We start from the raw sequence: 25,280 nt of genomic DNA on the forward strand, positions 1-25,280 counted from the left end.
AAATATATTTAACGTTTAATAATAACTTTTTCATTATTATAAATCTAAATAAACCCGTCAACGAATTTCTAATGCAAATCTAAAGATCGCCGTAAATGTTGGATATGATCCAAGACAGTAGAAAACATAATCTATTTAATAGAATTCTGTGTTCAATATCTGTTGTGACTTAATTCATGAGCACGAGTAGTATCTGATCAAATGAACCGAAAGAATTTTATGACAAGACAAAAAACAATGCTAATGAATGATATTATCACTAAATTATAGTATTTATAGTTTACTTTCCTCTAGCCAAACAAACAAAATAATATTATCACTAAATTAACCCAAAAGGCCTTTATATCCTCAACAGCAGTAGCAATGGAAACAGTCAAGCTTCAACGCAATTCTCCTTACTGATCTTATCCTACCCAGTAATTCCCTGCATAAAGATGGTAACTAACAACAAACAGATATGATAGCCCACCTTATACCCTAGTTCATTCATTAAAAATCTTCTCTTATCAGCCGCTTTTCATATCCCAATCATACAAGACAATTCATTGTAGTAATCATCCGTGGATGACAAAAGTTAGAAACTCTACTTATGGTATAAAAAAATTCTGTGTAACACTTGAAGTAGTGTTCATAAAAAAAAAATTAAGTATTAAATGTTCTTTGTACCACTAAACTAACAATAGCATAATCTATATAAGCTTCTTCTTCTGGAAGAACCGCTTCAGATACCACAATTGCAAACCTGAAACAGTAATGCAGATACCCAAAGACATAATGCTAAACCATGCCACCCTAGCATTTGTTTTTTCACTCACAATCCTCATCTCAGCTTCCCTGAACAAATAACCCGAAAGAAAAATCATATATATGAAAAGTTTAGGAAGGAAATTGGAATAAACTCTTCATAGGGGATTGATTATGTTGATGTAATAGGAATTACCTGCCCTTGAGATAAAGCAAATTCTCATGGATGGCCTCCACTGCTCCTTCTAGCTTTCTCAGCTCAAGCTCAACTCCCTAGGCGTCAATCACATGATACATAAATTAGAAAAGAGAAGCATTCAGATTTGGATCCTCTCGTGTTCTTATGCTCTGAGAGAGAAAGATACAAAAACAACAGTAGTGAACTCAGCGTTGTTTGTGTGGGGCCTATTACACATTCTTTAGTGTTTTTTGTTCTCATAACTTGGGCGGAACATGACAGGATCCAAATCTTTTCGATTCACATGCAATTACTAAATGCTTTCAGCTTAATGTATTTTAAAACAGTGGCTTGACAGATTTCTTATTATAACTAATGCTAACCAACAATTAAGTTCTATCTACGGGATATTTCTAGTGGATTAGGATTTGTTTTTGTACTAGATATTCATAGCATAGGAAGATTCAAAAAAATTATGCATATCCCTTGGACATTTACCTCAATCTTCTCTTTTCTAGCAACTGAATCCCAGTCCTTGGCTGCAATCCCAATTCTCCAATCAAGGTTTACATTAACCTCACCAACTATTTGATTATGACTATCCACCCAGAAGCATGCCAGGTAGTTTCCAGCCTCTTGAGTAGTAAATGCGATATTACCATGAGTTGTGTTCTCCTTGTGATGAAGATTGTTTCCATATGGTGATGTTACCTAAAGAAAACATATTACTATTAGAAACCAAGAGAGAAGAAATAGACCTTTTTAACAAGCTGAAATTAGAAGGTTGTCATTCAAGAGCCATCCAGAATTACATCTTGATAACAAAGAGACACAAGCAACACTAAACAACATTACTTGGTAGAACTGTAGAATGTTTCGAAGTAAACGTTTTTCATAATTATTCAACCTTATTTCTGTTCGGACTAGGAATTTTTTGTGAGAATTTATGTAGCTAGGGTATCTAACAGAACACAAATTGACAAATTGGTGGTTTTTTATTACAGAATCACAGAATTCACACAATGCAGCAAAGGGTGTGTTATGACTCCTATAGAGATTATTCTCTGTCCAAACATAAATTACGACACATGTAACTCCCTATTGTACCACACTACATACTTCTAACATGACAGATATTATCAGTTCCAAACAGCATTAAAGTCTTAAACTCTGCTATCATCTTTCATCTTGCCAACCACTAAGCATAGCAAGAATACTGCTCTAGGAACCATGTCGGAAGACATTATCACCATTATGTAGGCAACCATATATGTTAAGTCTTTTCGCCTTTCCATTACCACCAGATCTCCAGAAGCAAATTATCATTAGAGACGTCAGGCAAAGAATCAAACCAGAATAAATGGCTATGTAAGAAGTGTCCATCACGAGCAATGTCTAATAGGGGCTGGCCTCACCACCACATTACATCACAGTCTGAGACCATCCCTCTTGGGGCTTAAAGGGCTTGTGAGTCTAGAACCCTCTTCAGGCCCGGTAAATAGAGATTCTAGATTCTTTTCAAATGTGATCGAGGCTCCATTATCCCCACGTCCTCCTTGAATTCAAAATTCTAGATTCCAGAAAGCCCGTAGCCAATCATTATAGAACAGACCCATTAAATAGGCATGATCATTGTGGATCACGTCACGTTGCACATAATTGACACTCACTTGGTGTTTTTGTGAACTTTAGGACTGCTTAGCAAGTGTATTCTCCAGAGAAAACACCTAAACCGTTCAGGCTCCACTCCACAACCATATTCCAAGAAATTTTACGTAACAAAAACTACATTCAACAAAACAATGTACTCGAAATTCATAGCATTATAACACCACAGACAAGTATAACCACGCACGGTGTAAAAGATCATAAAAGATTTCATGATCGACACAAGATAATAGATAATAGGATACAAATTCCTAAAGACAAACATAAAATTAACGTCCACAAATCAAAATAAAAATGAACTCCCAACTAATCAATTAAGCAAACAGCTCCTCTGCAAAGTGTCAAACGTTTTTTCACCTCTCCAAAGTACCAAAGACAGCAATCAACATAGACCACCGAACAATACAACCAGCCAACCAACCAACACACATGATAATTTTCCAAACCGAACAATAATAACAAATCCACGACAAAACATACCCCCCTCCAAAACAATCGAGATTCACAACAGGCACACGACACGCAAATCAAGGAAGCAGATTCACTTGAACCTAAAATTTCTTAACCAAATAACAAATTGGAAAAAAATCAGGAAATAAAAGTTGGCTGGGAAAGAAAGCAACGAGCAATTGAATAAAGACCCAGGAAATAAATCGGAAAAGGGTGTGAGAATGAAAGGGAAAAAGGGTACCTTGACGGCGAGTGTGGGATTCTGGGAATGATCACTGGGTATAACGACATAATCGGCCAAAACGACGACGTTGTGTTGGATTTCTTCAGAGACGCACTTGGTACCAGTGGCGGGCACGGTAAGCCAAATAGCGAGAGCAGAAGGAACCAAATTGATTGAGAAGAAGAAGAAGAAAAACAGGAGTAACAACGTTGACACACCTCTGTTCCGCATTGCGTTGCCTCTTCTCTCTCTCCACAAAACAACAATGTTTTTTTTTTCTCTATCCACTCTTTCGATCTCTTTGTACCATGGAGCTAGCTAGGGTGCGCTTTGGCTCTATAATCTCAATTTTACGTTACTTCCCTCTCGTTTTGTATATTTTGTTAATTAATTCTTATCTTTATTTTTTATCTATCACTGATTAAATAAATTGTACTTTTTTTTGTTTTATTTTAAACTTTTTTTTTATAATGTTGGATCTAACATGTTGATTTAAGATATCGTTAAAAATAATTCAATTAATTAATGTCAATAAAATTGTTAAATTTCTAAAATTTAAAAGTTAAAATTACAAAAAACAAAACAAACTACTTGTGAGTTTAAGGAGACCTAAAATTAATATTTTTTTCAAATGTATATACTTATTTGTGTCTTGTAAAAGTTGATAGGGTTAAATTTTTCAATAACTTCTTTAAAATTTTACATATTTATTAAAATATTTTAAACAACAAAACAATTAATTGATAATCAATTTGTAAAACTGTTGAAAAAATTGGGTCGATAATTGAATAACTGAAATTATTGATTAATAGTTCATTGGTTTAGCTGTCCCTATACTAAAACTAAATAAATAATATTTAAATGTATATTTTTTTAATATATTAAATAATGAATTAATAAAATTATTTAAATTTTGTGAGAAATTAAAAATTGACTTTAGAATAGTGATAGTTTTTATAAAAAGAAAAACATCTTTTAACAAAAAATTTTAATTATTGAAGTTTACTTCTATAAAACCATCATCTCATTTCTAAACATTTTCTTTGGATTTTCTTTTCAATTCTTGTCCCAATCTTCATTTTATTAAAAATCATAGGCGTAGGATCATTTCCAATGAGAAGATTTACATAATCATTCGAAAAGTCGAATATAATAAGTTTTCGCTTTGTCTTTTTTTAGGCATTTTAGTTCTTGGGTTGCATGTGGGATCATGATGTTATGTTTATAACTCTAATTGATGTTTTTTATTGATTGTTTAGGTGAACTTGTGTTATATAGAGCTATAGAGAGCAACAACTTGAGAAAGAGGGTTTGTCTGAGGTGATGGAAGCTAATTTTAACTATTTAATGTTTGATTTCGTCTTATTAATTTTTTATGTCTATGAGATGACAATTGTGTGACCAATTATCATGTTAATGTGTTGTGAGTGAGTTGAAATGTAGGTTTTCAATTTCATGTCTACGTGTATGTTATGAAATTTAGGATTTCATATTGTATGTATGGTGAATGTGATGATTCTGGCTAAGTTGAGGTGTTTCAACATGAAATTTGTATGTTTATGACTTTATGAAACATGGGATGGGTTTTTGGTATTTTGGCATAGTCTAACTTGCATAATTTTGTTGTAGTGTTATGTAAACTTGTTCGACGAATCCCATTGTCGCTAAGTGACGATCAAAAAATAGTTTGGTAGAGAGTTAGAGGAAGCCTACTTGTTGAGAGAGCAAACTCTCACTGAGTGAACGCCAACCACTAGTTTGGTGGAAAGTCATAGGAAGGGAGACTTACTCACTGAGCGAGTTTATTCTCACTTGGCGAATTATCCTAAATTTAGTTCGAGTGTTGGACTCACTTAACGAGACACTTGGTTGCTAAGCAAGTGGACATCCAAGGATTGCTCGTTAACTGAATGTTTGTTCTCACTAGACAAGCTTATAAGTTTCAAATATGCTCTATTTGAAAAGGAAATTATTAAGAGATAAGTTATGTGATGGAGATGAATGATTCAAGGAAGTGTTCCAAGGTCAATAAAATGTGATACAATGATTGAATGTTGTAAGGAGGAAGGATATGACAAGTGAGTCTAGTGTTATGCATTTGCTAAGGACACTTATTTAGAAGTTATCCTTATACTCTACTAGATTGCGTGTGTGTGTGGATTGTTGTTTGGCTAGCTTGGTCTGTTAGATTATTGTTATAGATCTTTATGCCATAAATGTTTATGTATGCTTAAGTTACCATTTATTTACTCTCTTTTGTTTGTTGGTTGTTTGTTGTAATGGTTATTTTTATTAGGTGAGCAAACGAGACTATAAGTGATGGTGATGCTAGTAAGTAGGTTGAGGATGATACTTGAAGTTATGTATTTTGGTTTAATGTATATAGACATATAAGATGATGTAGTTATTTAGTTTTCATGGAAGTAAAAATATGTTGATAAGTTATGTATTTTTATAAATCTTAAGGGTTTGTCCCCACACTATACTTGTACTTGTATGATTATATATGTTTTCTCTCATTTATATGATGAGATTTATTTAGTACTTAACTGGTATGAATTAAAATAGTAGAAATATTATATTTTCTTGATCGTTACAAATTTAAGTTAAAGAAAATTTTAAATTAACATAAAACTATATATTTTAAAATAAAAATATATAGTAAATACTTTAATAATAATAATAATAATAATTTGTTAAAATGTTTTTCATGTTTCACTAAAATTGTAAATATATTACATATCTTACAAAAACATCCCATATATTTTCCTTTTAAAATTTAAAGTCATGTAAATAATAACTATGAAAAACAATTTATATGAATACAAATTTTATCACGTAAATTATGTAATTAAAAACAATATGTTAAGATTGTTATCAACGTTAGATTTTTAATATATAAATATTACTAACATAACATAAAAGAAAATGTATTTAGATTGCAGATAAATGTAAAAAGTAAGTTTAAATTTTAGAGTGACAAAAATAATATAAAAAATTAAAACCCGTCTTTAATGTTTTATTTTATTTTTTTTATAGGAACGTAAAACGTATCTTATTAATAATAGTAGTTTATGAGTGAATCAGATACGTGAGATTTGTTTTTGTTTTTTTCTAATTTCATCATAATATAATATTTGACAAGACTATAATCAATTTTACTGTTTTTTTCTTAATTCTTATTCAAGTTTGTTTACCAAATTTAGTCTAATTGAAAAAAAAAATTTACTCCATTATTTAATAAACTGTTCTTATTGGACTATTTTTGAAAACTATAAGAAAAGAAAACTGAAATTAAAATTTATTAATGATTTAAGAGATAAGATAACAGTTACAAGCACATCGTTAAGATATTCCACTGCTGTGGTTACCCTAATGGATAAAACAACACAAAAAATAGCATAAAACCGTTAGAGCATTTAAAAAAAGCAACTCGCACTGCTTGTTGCTGAAAATAGCTTCTTTTGCTCTTCACATTTTTGTGAATACCACTGTTGATTAAAAAGGCATATTATGCCTTACTTTATGCAGTTCATTAATAAACATTTTAGAATCTGTGTTTAAGTAATTAAGAAACAGATTGGGTTATTTTAATAACAAAAACCATAAGATCTTTTGAGAAGTTATCGAAAGTATTATTATACTTCATGAAAATAACAAAAAGCATTAGATATTTTATATATTTTTTAACAATCCATCAAAATCAAGTTGTGAATAAAATTGCCCTTATATCAGAAAAGTCAAGTCTTTCATAAATGAGAAAGCTCCATTCACTAGCCTTTGATAAATCAGAAGAAAAGGTGTTCCAACGGTTATCTAAGCCTTTTTCACATCATAATAATAATGTCTGTTGCATGAAAAAATTATGTTATCTAACATAAAATGAAGCTCGTGAAATTCTTTTTCTTATAATATATCCAAATAAAAAGAGCTAATGATTATGTCTTATGTTACTGGTTTCACTGTCCCACAAGAATTTACACTAAGATTTTGTCCAACATGTGTTAGGAACCACGTGACCCAACAGTGCCAATTTTTTTTTAACGTTGTAAAAAGACAAATGCTTGTTGTATATATGACTCACCACTGACATCTGCTTCATCAATTCACTCTCAAGAAAAATGGAAACCCTCATTTCCCAGTTCACATTTCTCTCAGATCAACCTTTGCATGACAAAAGTTTTGATCTTTTCACAACAGAAGACCTAGTGAAGCTGTTTGAGATTGAGTCATACAAGGCATGGGTAGCTGTGGAACTACAGAAAGAGGTGGAAGAAGCAGAGGCTATTATGCAGCAAGCAGAGGATCATTTTGATAGGATCATCATGGAAAGTGCCATGGAAGAGTTTAGGTACTTTGAAGAAGAGGTTGAGAGAATCTCAAAAACTGGAGTTGATAGCTTCATTGAAACTGCTGAGAGTGGAAGAAAAATGGAGGAAAGTGATACTTCTGTTGCTTCCAAGAGATACACCATTGAGGCCTCAGTTAACTCAGTCATTTCTTCTAGCAAGGTTCATCCTTCTTAACAACAGGTATTTTAGAAACTATAAAAACATTTAACAATTTATACAAAAAAGCACAAATTAATTTGTAAAGAAGTTCACTTTAATTTTTTTTTTCTTCAAAGAATCTCTATAACGAAACTGGTGCATACATATACAGTAAATTGTAAAATACTTATCTTTTTAACCTTTGTTGCTTTTGTTTCTTCAGTTCCTGTCCTGGTGCTTTTGTCAGAAAAGTGGAGAGGGATTACATTACATCTGAATTTTGTCAAAACAGAGATGAAAATGAAGATATACTGATTATTCAGCAACTACAGAAGAAAGAAGATTAATTATTCTTGTTAAATGGAAATCCATATTTTGTTTTTTTCCGGTAGATCTTAACAAAGGCTCAGCATTCAGGCAACTTAACCTGTGGAAGTTGAGAACTGTATTTTTGTGGTTTTAGCACATTCTGTTCTTGTTTTTTATTACTGCTTTGGTCCCAATTCTTTGACTAATTCGTGTAAACAAATATCTCCTAAATCCATGCTTTAGTTTCTCCTTTACTATAGCAGATTTTAGTGTTGAACTTTTTTTATTACTACTATTCAGTGGAACTTGTTTCCCTTTTTTCTCTCCTTTCCCAACATCTCTCATTCCGACAACCCTCAGAACATGTCGTACATGGTAATAAGAAGAGTATATCAATATGAAAGACAATGGTTATTTATAATGTTTGATATAAGAAATATTTCAGCATTATCAGGAAGTAATGCAAAAAAAGAAAAAGTAATTTAATTTCATTCTTTGGAAATTGAAGTGAATACACATTTGCATGAAGAAATATGTAAAATATAAGTAACAAAATGATTACAAAGAAGTATTTAAACAAAAAAGAAAAGGTAAAATATACATTTCAAGGAGTCTCTGGCTCCGGAAAAACTTTTTTCTCCATGAAATTGATGAAACGTTCAGCATAAGTCTTGGGTTTGACGACTGATATAGTCATAGGATCATATTGCAATGATTTGCAGGCATGCTCAAGTTTCTTTTTCACAGTGTATTCCTGCAATATGTCAATTATGCCCATGTATAGGACAACATCATAAACCTCAAAAAGCTCTACTTCTGATTCCTCCACTTTGTCCTCCTGAACCTTGCGTGTCGCTTGAGCTGGCATGTTTACTCCTAATTGCACTCGTAGCCTGAGTAACACACACACCATTTCATATATGATATGTATCATTGCAATGCAATGCAACACAACAGAACATGTGTGTCAAATGAATCTAATGTGTGTCAAAGTACCATTACTCTTTCTGCTAAGAATTGTTACTAAAGAAAGTGCAGTGAAAGAAGATACTTGTAAAGGTGATAGATTAATGAATATTATTGAAAAAGGAAGCATAGAGAATAAAGTTACAGAAGATACCTTGCAGTACCAGGAAGTAAAAGATCAACTTCCTTGTCACCTATGGAGTATGCTCTCAATGTATTTCCTCTAATGTGGGGTCCAGGTGCAGTGTTGACAAAGCTGGGTTCATGAGCAACCAATAACAAGCCTTTGGGAATTATCAACTGCTCCCCTTGCTTGTGTGCATCTGGTAAAGAAAACCAAGTCAGAAAGAACTAGGAGTCTTCTAAAATCACTAATTTTTGAAGGAGAATTTCCATATTAAGCTCTAAAATGACATCATTAGAAGGTATTTACCATCTTCAGAAGCTAAGCTCAATTGAGGCTGCATTAGTCTGGAAGGTTCAACTAAGGCCTTCAGATTCTCCGGGGCTCTAAAATGTAATCCCAACAGAAGACTGTAATCAATTATGTGCTGAGACTCCAAGAACATGCAGTCTACAGAAATTTGTCTGCACCAGAAAAAAACAGATTTGTATCATAACTAGAAGCTCAGCTTACAGATCCTTCAGTCAATGAGTATTCCAAAACAACTGTCCTGATAAATATATTAGAACATATACGCTTAGCCTATTTGGTAATAATTTTAACAAAACCAGGTGCGCTTACACACCCTCATGTATACGTAGATCTGTCACTGCGCTTAGGCAAACACGAAAATTCCCAGAAAGAAGTAGAATCTTCAACAGCAGTTTCATAACAAATTCAATCAGCCAACACTAATTATATCTAATGCAACACCTCCATGTTGATCACAATTTGGTTTGCCGATCCTAATGTAAAAGTTCAGAAGTAAATCTTTCCAATTTGAAAATATGAACAGAGACAACTTTCATAAATCTGGGAAATTAACCAGATTTTAATCAGTAAAAGCTATGGTAGCAGGATCAAACAAGAAGCTTGATTCAAACTAGAGATAATCCACCATATCTTTGCATTAACACTTTGAAAAATCATTATCTGTTTCAAAAGTGGGGAGTAGATATAGAAACCAACCAGAATTTCATGTAAGATAGTAACTTTTAACAGAAATAGCTTTCAAATAGTAGGAACTCACTTGAATAGGGATTCTCGTAACTTTTTATCCATATGAAATTCATATTTTAGATCAAGATCTTTCAGTGTTGTATTGCTATTAATTTTTTCTTCTTTTGTATATCTTCCTTGAGAAGACCCCTTCAGATCATAACGACGGTGAATATGCAATTCTGTGCAGAACATATTCCCCATGACCACAAAGCGCACCTAATGAAGAGAGAAGGAAATATTTATCCAACAGCAACACCAACCAATCCTTTTCTCACTTGCCATAGTGGAAAACAAGGATATTTATATATGTAGTACCAATTAAAAAGAAGCTAGAGATGGATATTTGGTAATACCTTTTTCCCACCTCTTAGTGTTATTCGATGGAGACCAAAGAACTTTGTAATAAGAGTATTCTCATAACTTCCTACGTGATGGTAGTACTTGGGAAGCATATTGAGCATAACCTACAAAAAAAGAAAAAGTGTATTTACATAACCATGAACTTTGGAATTTTCACTTAATTGGGTAAATCAAGTTCATAATTTATGGTGAAAGATGGAAACATAGGCAATCATTAATTTCTCCTTAGAAGTGACTTTTTAACAAACATATGAACAACTTTTTACCAGAAGAGCCCATCCTTTGATGAGCCATTTTGGAATTGGATTAACTTTGCCTTTACTTGTGATTAGGTTATAGGCACTAGAACTAGAAGTATTTATGGTGTCTACGGAACTACAGGAGTCAGAAAGATATCCATCATCTATTTCAGTCTAGAAATATTTTTTCACCCCAAAAACATGTCTATCCAGAAAAGGTGCATTATAATGTGGCCTTCTTAGATATTTTGGCAGTGGATTTCATGAACTTTGTCCTTGAAAATTGTCATCAAATTATCTTTCCTCCATATAACAAAAAAAATACTTCTCTACAGAAAACTTCCATCCAAATGGCTTAAGCAAGCCCTTTTGGTATGGATTTCGTTGAATCTTGTCCTTAAATTTTGTAATCAGATTAGTGGCACTGTCAAGCATTACTTGTCTTGTGGGGTTGGGTAGCTGGTACCAATGGAATTGTATATCACTCTATTGTGTATATGCCCTCTAATATGCTTATGTATACAACTTCAGAACTCTTAAAAAGTTGAACTCATATACCAGTTGTTGAATTCAACACAAGACGATTAATGCGAAAATGTTCTTGATCCATGAAGGAAGAAAAATGGGTGATTGCAAACCTTTAGTTCATATTTTTTCAGTGTCTTTATCACGAATCTATCATCTTGAGAAAGAAAGAAGATGCTGCCACTTTTTCCAGGTGAAGATATGTCCCTTAGACCAGAATCACCACAAATGGACATCATGTACTCTGCAGCATCTAATTTGAACATCTCTCTCAAATTCCTGGAAATATATGCTAATGTAATTATGCAAAGAAAGCACAAGAAAAAATTATGGGGAGGCATACATAAATCAAGCACATGAAACCTTCAATTCATTAATGGTCAAAATGCTAATTTAAAAATAAAGGGTTGTTTATGTTGATTCAGCCAATAAATACATCTTGAAATATAATGTGCTTCTTAACCATAGCCTTGACTGAGCACTCTTTCACTCTAATATACCACCATAATCTCAAATTCATATTATCAAGAATTCATGTATATTGTTTTGATAATGACAATTTTTACATTAAAATTGGTCAAATTCCTTGTTTTATTTATACCTAAGGAAGGGGTTGGGCTAAACTTTCAACATTGATTCTCCATTTGGGAAGTTCTTCATAGGAAATAAATTAAGATGTACTATTAGTTTTATAAGCTAACACACCAAACAAAAATTTAAGAGAAGCTAATGCTGTCATGTCTTACAACTTCGAAATTAATTGATCCCACTGTAGCCATATGGAAAAGGTTCCAATAAATTATGCTAAACATACAATACAACTCTTCAGGTGTACATGTAGTTAATAAATACCTGAAGACCATAGGGCAATAATCCTTCCAGTAGAAATCTATAGAACAATGTGGAGGAGTCAGCTGTGAACCCTCCTTGGGAAAGTACATCCTTATCCTAGCTCGATCTCCAAAATCAGATGACCGAACTTCACGTGCAGGCACTGGTGTGATCTTTCCAACAGTGTACCTGAGAATTCAGCCAAATTTCTTTAATCAAACCTTGATATTGAACAAAATCCCAAATGGAATAAACCAGACACATTAACATTGATATAAAGTAACAACAAGTATAATGCAGCAGAAAGAATGGTGATAATACTGGCAACAGATACTATATCAATTGTTTAGAAATAGGTTAGAATGGAAATGTTAGATCATGTAATTTACCTGATGCCAAGCTGCAAATTAAGCTTCAAATAATAGCTCCGGCGGCCCCCAAAAATATCAATCCATGAACTCTTCTTAACCTGCTTCACACTAAACTTATTCTGCCGTTTGTTTTTATGTGGCATTTCTGAATAATGCCTAATTCTCTCCATATTTAGAACTCCCTGCATATATTCCCTTTCATAAACCAAAGAGGGTGATAATGAGGTCTCAGATTGACTTTCACTCAAGGTCTGTGATAACGAGGATGAAGAGTCACGACATATGCAATCTACAGAAGGATTGTGGAGGCTAAAATTTGAATCTAATGATGAAGTCCTATGTGATATTTGACGTGAACTTTTTGATCTACCACTGACTGAAATCTTTTCAGAAAAACTGCGTGTAAACTTTTGTTTTGGAGGCTTATGATTTTCTGTGTTAGATAACAAACTACTATCATCACTGTTAAGAGAGCACAACTTCTTCAGAGATGGTTGTTTACTACCAGCAGGATAGAATGTTCCTTTTCCATCCTTTAGGCCCTTACTCCATGTCCCTATATAAAGCCCCCCATCTGCAAATTTATACACTCCAGATCCTTGTTTAAGTCCATTTAACCAACAACCATCAAAAATATCACCATTAGACCACTTCATAACCCCTCTTCCATTTATCTGACCACTTTTCCAATTCCCAATATATACATTTCCATTCTCCCAAGAATACCTTCCACACCCTTCACGAATTCCTTCCTTCCATAAACCATCATATATATCTGAATTTGAATATGTTTTCCGGCCAATCCCATGATGAGCATCCATCCTCCACCCTCCGGTGTAAACGCAACCGGTAGAATGTGTAAAGGTGCCATGACCATGAAGGTAACCCCCAGAGAATTCACCCTCGTACTTTGATCCTCTTGGCCATGTAATCACTCCTTTCCCCGTCATTTTCCCATCTACCCAATCACCTTCATAAACTGCCCCATCTGACCATGTATACTTTCCTCTTCCATGGGGAAGTATGCCCTTCATTTTACCAATGTAGACATCCCCATTTGGAAAGGACTTCTCTTCAAACCTATACTTTACAAGACAGAGACAACATATGCAGACACGCAGAACAGAAAACGCTTAATCAGAACAACATAAAATATACACAACACAAGGGCATAAATGAGGCAGAGAAGGAGTGTCTATGAATATTACCTTTCACTGTCCTCCATGTCTAGCAGATTCTCACCGATTTATTTGGATAGCTCCAATGAAGATTCTATTTCCCTTAAAAGGTTAAATGTATCACTCACTGATATAATAAGGAAATTCATCTCTGCCTTCAGCGCCTTTATGACACTATTGTGCCCCGTGGTGATCTCTGAAACAGGTACAACCACCATTATCAGTCTTAAAATCAACAGTACAAAAAGTCACAATAAACCCTTTAGCAGGTTTCTACAGTGAAGAATGTTTTGCGGAATCTTCCCAAAAACACAAAATAACAAGAATAAGGAAAAAAGAAAAACTCTTCGCTCCTGTTCAAAATTGTTATGGTATGATGAAGCTAAATATTTGGAATTCAGAAGCTTGTAAAGGGAGACTTCAACCACTGCTGGTAGAAAGGTAGTGAAGTTGGTTAATAATGTGCATTTACAGTATATCGTTAAAATATTTCTCCATTGGTATATTGAAGATGTTGATTACGATGCAGTACTTGTTTCAATCATATACTAACAACAGAGAACCAACCTTTCTTTATGTACAATTTTAGTGAATAAAGAGGGAGGCAAATATTGCATAATTTGTTTCTTTACTCTCTCATTACTTGCTAAAATTAGAATCACGCAACCTGCAGATAAACAACGCATAACCCATCTTCATACTGAATCAATACCCCCATTAACATACTACGAATCAATACCCCATTTGCATTTCACCATCTGCATAAAACACGTAACTCCGCTTATATTCTTCCAGAAACACTATCTGGGTCAGTTTAAGTAAAAGGGCATCCAATCCAGCAAGAGAATCTGCCATTTACGCGACTAAACCACAACGCACCACACAAAATCCTAAATTCCACCACCACCACAAAAATTGGAGATAAGAACAACTTGACTAACCTCGGATAGATTGAAGCGGCAACGATGAATACTATCTTGTTCTGTGAAGCAAAAACAAAGTGAAACGAAGAAGAAGAAAAAGAAGAAGAAAAAGAAGAAGAAAAAGAAGCAGAAGAAGCACCCCACCCCAATAATCAAAACAAAACTGAACCCTTTCTAAAACAGTTTGAGACAAAGCTCACGAATCCTTGTCCAACTGCCTCAGCCGGCAACTACCCCACCACCCGAAGAATTGATTACTCTATAGAATAGTTGCAACTGATTATACCTCCAGCTACTATATATGTACTGTGCTCAAATAGAGACACATCACCTCTTTCTCTCTCTCTCTCTCTGTCTAAACTTAGAGAGAGAAGTGAGAACAGTAAACATGAAACGAATTTAGCTCGTATATTATGACTTTTGTTCTGTGCTTTAACTAACAAAAAACATAAGCACTGTACTATGTAATGGGTGTGTTTGTCCTTCCCATGCAATGCAAAGGGGAAAAAAAAATGCCCCTTTTAATTTCACCCACCTGAAAATCCTACGGTTCGGTGTGGGCACACACAGTTTCAAGTTTCGAATCTCCAACACGTGCCACTTCCTTACTGCATCATACCATGAACAAGAGTAAAAAAAAAGTACAAAACAAGTGCTGTAACATTATTCATGTGCTAATTGATTCAGATTTTGTATACTCCAAAAAAAAAAATTGAAACTTTCGGAAATAAAAGTGCAAACGATGTTAAATTATTTAATGATTACCTAAAGGGTTTTTTTTTTTACACAGTCAACTGATGAATTCAATCATTGACCAGGAAATTAATAAATATAACATTTAACGTAATTTTTATAAAAGTCATAACGCAAATTATGCATGTTAGAAAAGTTAAATATTAATTATATAATATATATATATATATATATATATATATATATATATATATGTAGGACATGTCACTATAACAGGAGAAGACATAAAATTGTGAAATGTATTACACAAGTGCTGGTGATGCAAGGTACCAACAGTATCCCTCACGAAAAGGATAATGGCCCACGAACACTGCAGAGTTTCCTTTCTATAGACATTAAAATATTAATTTCATCTAAAATGTGTGTAGAAAAAACATACCTGGTTTTAACATCAACATTAATGATTGTTTTCTCTATTCTTGGTGTTTTATTTTAGATTTAATATATGTTACTTCGTCAAAATGTAGGTTTAATTTTTTGAAACTTTGAAATGATAAACTTTTCTTGGTCTTGAATTTTCCATTTTAAGATGAAGTGGTTTAATTAAAACGTTTTATGACAGAGTTACGTGGGTTCTGGAATTTTGGTCCCACTTTGACCAAAAATTAGGGTTTGTTTTCCCTCTGAAACATGTAACGTGGTCACATGATGTATTATTGGCATTTGGCATCCAACGTAGGTCTACCTTTCTCAATTATCAGGGAATCAAAAACTTGTTAATAACTCCATTGTTAAAAAGAAAATCACTTTACCACATCTCAATCATAGTATTAAAAATCTCAGCATTTTCTTGATGATGCATCAATATCAATCCACCACTTGATGATATAGGTCAAGAAAGAATTACATCAGCAATGAAGTATGAAAATGTCATATGGGCATGTGCATCAACATAAATGCAAAAGTTGAATAACGTGGGAACTTAGAGTTATAGGTAAATCAATTTTACCTTAATTTTGTTTATTTTAATTATATGTATAACGTATAAATGCATTCTAAGGTTAAGAGAATTATTAGTTCTTTTGATATATATATATATATAGATAGATAATCTACTTGTTTTAAATATCAAAATAGTTTTTATTTTAATTAGAGTTTCTATTTTAACTAAGAAAGTACTCTTTCTATCAAAACATCTGTAATGTATTATTGTTCAAATATATTGTTGATTTTGAACTTGTGTTGTCGCCACATAAATTTAAGAATTTTTTAAAAAAAAGTCATGTCAATTTTAAGATTTTTACGTATAGACAGTGACAAATCTTAAAAAATATTTTAGAGGTATCAAGATAAATGTATAAAAATTTTGAAATATCAAATATATATATATATATAATATTAAAATTTAAAAAAAATGTATATATAGCAAAAAAATAATATTTATTGATAAACTCAGTTAAGTAAGTCTTGGATATTACAAATGCTCAAACAAGATTATATCAACAAGTTGCTTCTTCTTTTTCTCCAACCTTTTATATTCTCTCTTGTAATTAATACAAATATTAAACAACTCGTGAAGAATAACTACTTATACATACAATACAAACAACTCGTTTTAATTTTTGAAGCAACTTATAAAATCACATGTCACATAAAAAATAACATTTTTTTTCAAGAAAAACACACAATTAATATAGTTAATCATCTTTAGATACTCTAAAATTATTAAAGTACATGTTTATTATATTGTTTGGAAAAGCTTTAAATGAAGAAGTTGCTTCAACCAATAATATATACTTGTATAAAAATGTCATATCATTATTCTTTTCATATATCTTTCAATAATAAAATTAGAATGAAATTCAGACTTTAAAACAAACTTTATATAAAATACATTAATTAATTCTAACATTATTATCTTGATAAAATTAAGATTATTAAAACAATATAAATATTGTTTATAAACAATTGGACTGTAAATAAAAATAAAATAAAAAATCGTGCATGAAGAATAAGTGCATGCAGAGAGATTCTTGCCCTAAGGGAGAGGTAGGAAGTGGGGCTATTGTACCAAAGCCTGCCAAACATCTGGAACAAATAATTAATTAAATGGATTAATTAATTAATTAGTTTGTGCCCCAAACTTCAAGTCACGTTGGAACCATTATTATTATAATTAAGACAATTAAAGTGGCTAATCATGTTTAGATGAATTGTGTTGTGACAACCTATGTTATTAATAATTTATTACATGGTGATTCAGAAAGTTAGTTTGCAAATATATAAATTAAGAGTCTTTCTCTATCAATACATAATCCAAGAACCGTCCATGTAGCTTCGCATCTTATTCTTCCACCATGCATGGCTTTCATAGGATGCAAAGTTAACAAAAATATCTTTAATTAATTTATCCACTAATTAACAATATCATAACAAAGTGTGTGTATTATGTGTCACCTTATTCTTTTTTATCGGGTGCATACATAAAAAAAATATATTTTATTAATTTGCCAAATAAAAAAATGCAGAGTTATCGAGAATATCTTTGACCAACTCACTAATTAATAATTTCATGCCATTGAATTTTTGCCTCTCATTGTTCGGTCTATGAAAGTTATAATAATAGTACATTTGTTGGTTGAATTTAAAAAAAAAAAAAAACAAAAGAGGAAGATATTTGTCTCCTGTTTTAATTAGCATGTGTGTTTTATGCTATGTAAAGATATTTTTAAAAAATGAGGTATATGCTTCAATCATTCACAACAAATAAATTTGGAAAATTACATATTGAAAATGTAATACTACTAAAATGCATATTTAATTAATTAATTAAATAGATTCGAAACCTAGAATAAATAATTAACATGATATCCATGAACCTTCTAGTTTATCAAAATGATACATCTTTCAAGAAAATGTAGTCAAAGACATGCATTTTTCACACCCTCTTTTTGACATTTCCTTAATTATTTTTCATATTGCTTCCTATCTTGAGATAACCCTTTTAATTGTAAACTTTCACGGACCATATTGATGTATACAATTCAAAAGTATGATATTTTCAATAATTTGTAAACAACAATAACAATAAAAAAAAGAAAAACGAGTTAATAAACTAATACAAAATTTATAAAGGGATAATAAACAATAATAATCATAATAATAATAATAATAATTATTATTATTATTATTATGTCAAAGTAGTATATATTCTCCCTTTATTGAAAGCAACACGAATATTTTGCACTTTTGTGTCGGGTGGAAGAGGGTTAACAAAGCTACTTTGGCCCTTGATTATTTAAAATTAAGTGAATAAATTTGTTTACTTGTATTTTATACTTTTTTTTAGTTTCGAAAAACTATTTTATAAAATATTCTAAATAATAATATGAATACTAAAAATATGATAGTAGAAAGCTAAAATAGTTCAAATATATATTTTTAATTAATTAAGTGGAAATTTTCTTAAAAATATATATTTTCTTAAAAGAAAGTTAACACACAATAATTATTACTTCACTTCTCCAGACATGCCCCACAAAAGAGAAATTGTGCACAACTTAATATATATATATATATATATTTTTTTGGTAGCTTGCCTCCAATGTATATAATTTATATTTCTTTGTCATCCCACGTGCCAAAGCAACCTCAGCTCAAAGGTGACATTTTAATATTATTTTATATTTTGACACGTGTTCATGTTATTTCTAAAAGGTAAACGTATTTATCTAAGAAAAGAAAAACTCATAAGTTTTTTTTTCTAAATCTTTTATTATTGTTTATAATTGTTTGTGTGTTAAATCCATAATTACATTACTCGAATCCATAATTACATTACATTACTTTAATAAGTGTTGTTGAGTAATTGTATAATGTATTGTTTAATTTTTAATTGTTTTCGTTTTCACTTACTTAATCCATCATATTATACGTTTTCTATTTCAAGTGGGAAGGAAACGAACAAAAATATATTAATAATAAATCTTACGATAACAGAGATATCAGGGAACGCTTTTTCTTTTTATTTTATTTTCTCATTATTCGTATTTTTGTGATAAATGTAAATTAGTTTGTAATTTTTATGCAACCATAAGTTATTATAAAAAAATATTATAGTATTTCAACATCAATAAATCTAGTTCGTTTACGAACATAAATCATAATAAAATATAAATATTAATTTATGAGAGATTCAATGAAATACATTTATTAATTTCTGTTTTTTAACTCTATTTCTTAATTTTTCTTTTCCTCTCACACTTTTTTTTTATGGTTTAATATGAAAGAATTTCATGACAAGAGAGATAATTCCTAATCCCTTTAATAAACCAACATCAATTAAATTGAGTTAAACATTATTTTATTTTATTATGACTGTTTTCCAGAATAACCAATTAATCCTTAAATTTATTAAATTATATTTAGATTCATCATAATATTTCAAAATAGTCATATAATAATAGAATTATTTCGTCATAACACGTGATTTTCTTTTATTTTATAAATAATTTTCGTCTTTAATAATTATTGATTTTTAATTAGTTTATCGTGATTTTTGTGTCTCCTTAATTTATCTATGTAAAGTGTTTAACCATCGTTTTTCATAATTATAAAATCCTAAAAAGGATGAACCTCTTCAATGAATTTATATGAAAGAAACATAGGTATTAAATGATAAAAGTAACTACAATTCTTCAAGGAATCAATCCATAACTAATTTCATTAGATACGTCTTTGTATCCTATGATAGATATATTAAGTTAAGTTTAAAAAAAAAAGTCATAGGAGATGAAAAGTGTTTATTGTATAATTATATAAAAAAAAACAGAAAGAAAAAGGTGAAAACATTTAACCCAACAATTAGAAAATTAAAAAGAAAACTTAAATCTCGAAAACTCTCTTTCCCAAAAGAAAGCATATGCATAGGTATTTGTTTATTATGGGAATCAATAGCTGGTGTTCATTCTTTTCCTACTCAACAAAGGCATCTCATTCCTTTTTTTCATACTTCCATTTATGCTCATATTTGACTTTATATTGTTCACCAAATAAATACTTTTTAATATATAAATTTATGTCATAACTAAAATTCACAATAAATAAATATCTTTAAGAAGTAAAAAGATATTTTAATTTATACTGTACAATTTGAGTTGTACTATAGACTTATCTTTAATTAAAAAAACTTTAACAAATTATTGAGATTCAGTTGAGAGATAGAGTCGAAGGAGAGAAAACAAATAATTATATATGATTAAAAACATAAACTATGAAGTTATTATAGTTTGAGATGACTGAAAGGAATTTTTTTCCCTAGTTCCTATAATAGTGTACGGAGTGATAGGTTATATTTTTTCATATAGGTTATGGTTATAGACATGGGCATGGTTATGGCATGGGCATTGGGAGATTGTGATTCCATATGGTTATATGACATTAGTCTTACACATATAAGACCTTAGACACCACTTTTACACCAAAACCTTAAGGCAATGTTGTTATGGGTCTTTATTCTTATATAGTGTTTAACTTTGTCTTTTTCTATCCAATGTGGGACTTTTTGACTCACACTTGGACTATTCCCAACATCTCCCCTCAAGGGTGAGTCCCTTGTTTTTTTTTTCTTTTTTCATATGATATATTTCCCTTCAGGTGTATGAGTGACCCCTTTTTTGGTTATGGTCATGCGGTCAGTCACTTCGGTGACCCCTTTTTTATGGTGGTTATGGTTATGCGGTCAGTCACTCCGAACCATCGGCTCTGATACCACTGATAAGTTATATATATTTTTCATATACGGTTATGGTTATAGACATGGGCATGGTTATGGCATGGGCATTGGGAGATTGTGATTCCATATGGTTATATGACATTAGTCTTACACATATAAGACCTTAGACACCACTTTTACACCAAAACCTTAAGGCAATGTTGTTATGGGTCTTTATTCTTATATAGTGTTTAACTTTGTCTTTTTCTATCCAATGTGGGACTTTTTGACTCACACTTGGACTATTCCCAACACGGAGTGAGAAAAGAATAAGAATATATAAATGAAAAAATAAAAAATAAAGACTGCATTCTCATTCTCCACTTACAATTTCTAACTTATAATACACGCGTATACAAATTTTAATACATTTTTAAAGAATATTTTGGTTAATTTTGGTCAAACATTTCATATCAAAAAGTGTAGAGCAACATGATTAAAAAAATATATTTTAGTATTAAAGTTTTGCACGAATGTAATTTGTTCGTGTTAAAAACTTTAATTTATTTTCATCCTCAAATTTTAAAAAATGAATGTAAATAATTTTTTATCTCAATTCTTTTAAATTTTTTTACGTATTAGATATATTTCTTGTTAATATTTCAGTTATTTATATTATTTGACACGTTTTTATTTTAAAATCAGTTAAAAAATGCGCTTAACATATAAATTTTTTTTAACGTGATTAAGTCAAAATGACAATATCCATTAATTTTTTAAAATTTGGGATTAAAATATATCAAAGTTTCAGTTTTATAGATGAATTCAAATTTGAAGTTAAAAAATAGAACTAAAAACAGATTTAACAAAAACAATTATTTAATTTCCTTTAACTAAAAAAATAAATATTTTAATTCAATTTAATAAAATTTAATCCTTAATTTCTATATTTTCACTAATAAATATAAAAAAACTTTAATTTCATGTCTTTAAAACAACAAAGTTTATATTTTTTTCAACAAGGCATATTAAATTATTTTATATTGCACACACAATTCATTTTTTAAGGTTGAAATTAAATTACTTATGGAAAAATTTTCAACTATTATTGGCATGCTTTAATAAATAATTTTTCCCCAAACATTAAAGTTTAAAAAAATGATTTTGTTTATATGTTCATTTATCATGCTTTCGTGTTTGAAGATAATAGATATAATTAAAAAATACTAGAGTCTATAAGGATTTTGGTTTGATATGCGTCTAATATGTTTTTATGAATCAAATCATCTTGATATAAATTCCAGGTAACAAGAATAATAAATAACTGTTTTTTAACCTAATTTAAAGTTTCACAACTAATACAAAATTGATGTGTAAAGCGTTTATATTGTAGATTTATTTGAGAAATATGCTCCATTTACTTAATTATCAAATAGAAATTCATGCATCTTTTTCGATAATTGCATTTTTGTACTTTTAGATGGAAATGAAATGTTGTGGATGGAGATGTAATGATTTGAATATAAATGGTTAAGATGAATGAGAATGTTGATGGAGATTGATTAAATAAGTGTTTGAGAAACAAAAAACTTTAAGTGCAAGAAATGTAAATGCAATAAAATAAATTATCAAGAATAGAACAAAAGTTCATGAAAGAAATTTACGAAAGCAATGATCAAATTGATATAATCATCATAACTATATTTGTCATTATTTTATTCACATTGTTTTCATAGTATTATGTTGAAAATACATTTTGTTATAATAATTTTGACATAAAATTTGAAATACAATTTTTTTTTAAATCATTTATCTATATTTTAAAATCTTGAACTTTAATAAATAAAGCTACTTTCATAAAAATTTTAAATTTCAGTTATTCTTAAAAAATTACATAAATAAAATATTTATTGTAAGGATTTTTAAGTTCTGTCTAAAATTTCCTCTAGAAATTCCTTATCTAAAGAGACTAAACACTAAATTTGCATACAACAATAAAAAAAAGTAAAGTGTTGTTTTGTGCCAAAGTGCGATTAGATAGTTTGTTAGTGATGTTAGTTGAGTGATACTAGGTGTTGGTGTTAAGTGAAAGTTTGTAAGAGGATTATGTGTGTGTTAAGGTGTTGTGGCCGAAAGGGTTAATTACTTAAATTAAAACACTCAATTAAATTATATTAACTACTCACATAGAGATATAATTTTTAAGGTGTTACATTATCTCAATTGCAAAGATAGACTTTGTGAAATATATCCACAAACTGGTGGATGTCGTAATCGATAAAGTTAACTATCCCGAAATAATGGTATGGATAATTTTCTTAATTTTACATCTTGGGAACAAAATAATTTAAAGTTAATAAATAAATAAATAGTAAATATAAATTTTATTGTGAAATGTATTCAAAAACTTGCTGGAGTGTTTAAATTACAAAAAATTGTATTTGTAATGCACTCTTAATATTTATGGAAATGAGAATAAAAATAACAATAATTATCTTAAAAAAAGCGATTCAGTAAAAAGAACAACTAGTCAGCGTTCAATCGCTTCATTCGTATTATCGCAGTCACTCACTCACTCTCTTCACTCTCTTCACTCTCCAGAGGAACCACTATGGGAACGCTGTACCCGAACCCGATTATGCCATCCGAAACCCGAATTGGGTGGGTCGGAATCGGCGTAATGGGCTTTGCCATGGCCTCTCGCCTCCTCTCGGCGGGCTACAGTGTCACCTTCTACGCCCGTAACCCCTCCCACCCCAACGCCCTCGCTCTCCAATCCCGAGGCGCCACCCAGGCCCAGTCCCCGGCCCAACTGGCCCAACGCTCCGACGTTCTCTTCACCATGGTGGGCCACCCGTCCGACGTCCGCACCATCGTCCTTGACTCCATCCTCCCAGCCCTCCGCCCCAACTCCGTCACCGTCGACACCACCAGCTCGCACCCGGAGCTCGCCCGCACAATCTCCTCCAAGGCCCGCGAACTCGGCGCCTGGGCTATCGACGCCCCCGTCTCCGGCGGCGATGTCGGCGCGCGCGACGGCACTCTGGCGATCTTCGCGGCGGGGGAGGAAAAGGTGGTGGAGTGGCTCCACCCTATGTTCTCGGTCCTGGGGAAGGAAACCTACGTGGGTCCCGCGGGGTGTGGACAGAGCTGCAAGATCGCGAACCAGATAACGATCGGCGCGAACTTGGTTGGGCTGAGCGAGGGCTTGGTTTTCGCGAAGCACGCGGGGTTGGACTTGAAGCAGTTCGTGGAGGGTATCAGAGAGGGTGCTGCGGGTTCTAAAGCGTTGGAGATATTTGGGGAGAGAATGATCGAAGGGGATTTCCGACCAGGTGGGTTTGCAGAGTACCAGGTTAAGGATTTGGGAATGGGAGTTGATGTTGTTGAAGGAGCCGAAGACGATGATGTTGTTGTGTTGCCTGGGGCTTCCTTGTGGAAACAACTTTTTACTAGTATGGTGGCCAATGGACAGGGGAAGCTTGGTACGCAAGGGGTTATCTCTGTCATTCAGAACATCAATGGGATGAATCAATGAATCAAAATCCCTGTTCTATGTAACCAAATAAAATGCTGATGTTGTAGAATGCTTAAGGTGGAGCAAGTGTGTTGTGTTTTGTTTAAGGTTTTTGGTTCTTTGGTTATGGTGATTGTGTTTTTTATGTGCCACTTATCAAAATTCATGCTGGTTTTAAAACTCCACAGAAAATGCTGATTCTACTGGTTTTGCTTCTCTAGAAAACAAAGTCATCATAAGGTATCAAATTCATGAGTGGTTCCTAGCAAATACAATTACAATGCATTGACAGAACAAGTTTTGTTGGGTCCTGACTACAAGAAGGTTCTTTATGTTTGATTCATTGGTGGCAATTTTTCCAGTTCAGCTAGGGCTGTTTTTTTTCTCGTGTTTATGGTCAACTACCAAAAAAATTGAAGATAAAACAAACATATTTCACACTCTCATGATTAATGCATACATTGAATTAAAATTTATTGAAACAACCAACCTCCATTCTAAAGGTTTCTGGGGATTTTTGTTCTTCACCCGGTTTAGTAGTTCCACACAAATATATTCGATCGAAACAAAACATCCTTTTGAAAAATTCAATATTTTCTTGAAGAGTTAGACCCAATATATTAAAAGCTTCCAGAATGAAGAATTTGAGTAAGAAATAAAGGAGTGACTTGTATTTTATAATGAAGAATTTAAAATAGTATCACGCACACCCTCAATCATGCATTCTAAATACAATA

At 31.6% G+C, this 25,280-nt stretch overlaps 4 protein-coding genes across 6 annotated transcripts; 2 read left to right on the plus strand and 2 right to left on the minus strand.

Annotated features, from left to right (window-relative positions):
* Window positions 1-485: 485 nt before the first annotated feature.
* On the minus strand, window positions 486-3,584 carry LOC114176172 (transmembrane emp24 domain-containing protein p24delta4-like). The gene is made up of 4 exons (XM_028061119.2): window positions 3,282-3,584; window positions 1,421-1,633; window positions 941-1,017; window positions 486-834 (listed from the first exon to the last, which is right to left on the minus strand). The coding sequence occupies exons 1-4, from the start codon at window positions 3,492-3,494 to the stop codon at window positions 690-692; spliced, it is 648 nt and encodes a 215-aa protein (XP_027916920.1). The 5' UTR covers window positions 3,495-3,584; the 3' UTR covers window positions 486-689.
* Window positions 3,585-7,350: 3,766 nt separating this feature from the next.
* On the plus strand, window positions 7,351-8,316 carry LOC114177677 (uncharacterized). The gene is made up of 2 exons (XM_028063132.2): window positions 7,351-7,795; window positions 7,977-8,316. The coding sequence occupies exon 1, from the start codon at window positions 7,385-7,387 to the stop codon at window positions 7,787-7,789; it is 405 nt and encodes a 134-aa protein (XP_027918933.1). The 5' UTR covers window positions 7,351-7,384; the 3' UTR covers window positions 7,790-7,795; window positions 7,977-8,316.
* Window positions 8,317-8,520: 204 nt separating this feature from the next.
* Window positions 8,521-15,035, minus strand: LOC114177676 (phosphatidylinositol 4-phosphate 5-kinase 1-like). 3 transcript variants are annotated; one of them, XM_028063129.2, is made up of 11 exons: window positions 14,765-15,035; window positions 14,639-14,679; window positions 13,728-13,893; window positions 12,538-13,599; window positions 12,170-12,337; window positions 11,431-11,596; window positions 10,547-10,657; window positions 10,222-10,409; window positions 9,462-9,616; window positions 9,183-9,351; window positions 8,521-8,955 (listed from the first exon to the last, which is right to left on the minus strand). In XM_028063129.2, the coding sequence occupies exons 3-11, from the start codon at window positions 13,742-13,744 to the stop codon at window positions 8,667-8,669; spliced, it is 2,325 nt and encodes a 774-aa protein (XP_027918930.2). In that variant the 5' UTR covers window positions 13,745-13,893; window positions 14,639-14,679; window positions 14,765-15,035; the 3' UTR covers window positions 8,521-8,666. The 3 variants fall into 3 exon arrangements, with proteins under 3 accessions (XP_027918930.2, XP_085527329.1, XP_027918932.2); XM_085671203.1 differs by adding an exon at window positions 14,265-14,455 and having other exon boundaries at window positions 14,639-15,035; XM_028063131.2 differs by having other exon boundaries at window positions 12,538-13,604; window positions 14,639-15,035.
* An 8,531-nt stretch (window positions 15,036-23,566) lies between these two features.
* Window positions 23,567-24,650, plus strand: LOC114175842 (putative 3-hydroxyisobutyrate dehydrogenase-like 2, mitochondrial). The gene has a single exon (XM_028060670.2). The coding sequence runs from the start codon at window positions 23,638-23,640 to the stop codon at window positions 24,562-24,564; it is 927 nt and encodes a 308-aa protein (XP_027916471.1). The 5' UTR covers window positions 23,567-23,637; the 3' UTR covers window positions 24,565-24,650.
* Window positions 24,651-25,280: the final 630 nt, after the last annotated feature.

This window comes from Vigna unguiculata, chromosome 3 (genome assembly GCF_037176805.1).
Source record: "Vigna unguiculata cultivar grain cowpea cultivar isolate G323 ecotype 2 chromosome 3, ASM3717680v1, whole genome shotgun sequence".
Classification (NCBI taxonomy): Eukaryota; Viridiplantae; Streptophyta; class Magnoliopsida; order Fabales; family Fabaceae; genus Vigna; species Vigna unguiculata.

Excerpts from the sequence above, each read along its gene's own strand:
- LOC114177677 (XM_028063132.2), top strand. The coding sequence starts at position 7,385 with ATGGAAACCCTCATTTCCCAGTTCACATTTCTCTCAGATCAACCTTTG.
- LOC114177676 (XM_028063129.2), bottom strand. Across the intron at positions 11,597-12,169 it reads TATTGCCCTATGGTCTTCAG|GAATTTGAGAGAGATGTTCA; the intron begins GTATTTATTAAC and ends ATATATTTCCAG. Across the intron at positions 10,658-11,430 it reads TGAAAAAATATGAACTAAAG|GTTATGCTCAATATGCTTCC; the intron begins GTTTGCAATCAC and ends CTTTTTTTGTAG.
- LOC114175842 (XM_028060670.2), top strand. The coding sequence starts at position 23,638 with ATGGGAACGCTGTACCCGAACCCGATTATGCCATCCGAAACCCGAATT.
- LOC114176172 (XM_028061119.2), bottom strand. The coding sequence starts at position 3,494 with ATGCGGAACAGAGGTGTGTCAACGTTGTTACTCCTGTTTTTCTTCTTC. Across the intron at positions 1,634-3,281 it reads ATCCCACACTCGCCGTCAAG|GTAACATCACCATATGGAAA; the intron begins GTACCCTTTTTC and ends TGTTTTCTTTAG. Across the intron at positions 835-940 it reads TTGCTTTATCTCAAGGGCAG|GGAAGCTGAGATGAGGATTG; the intron begins GTAATTCCTATT and ends TTATTTGTTCAG.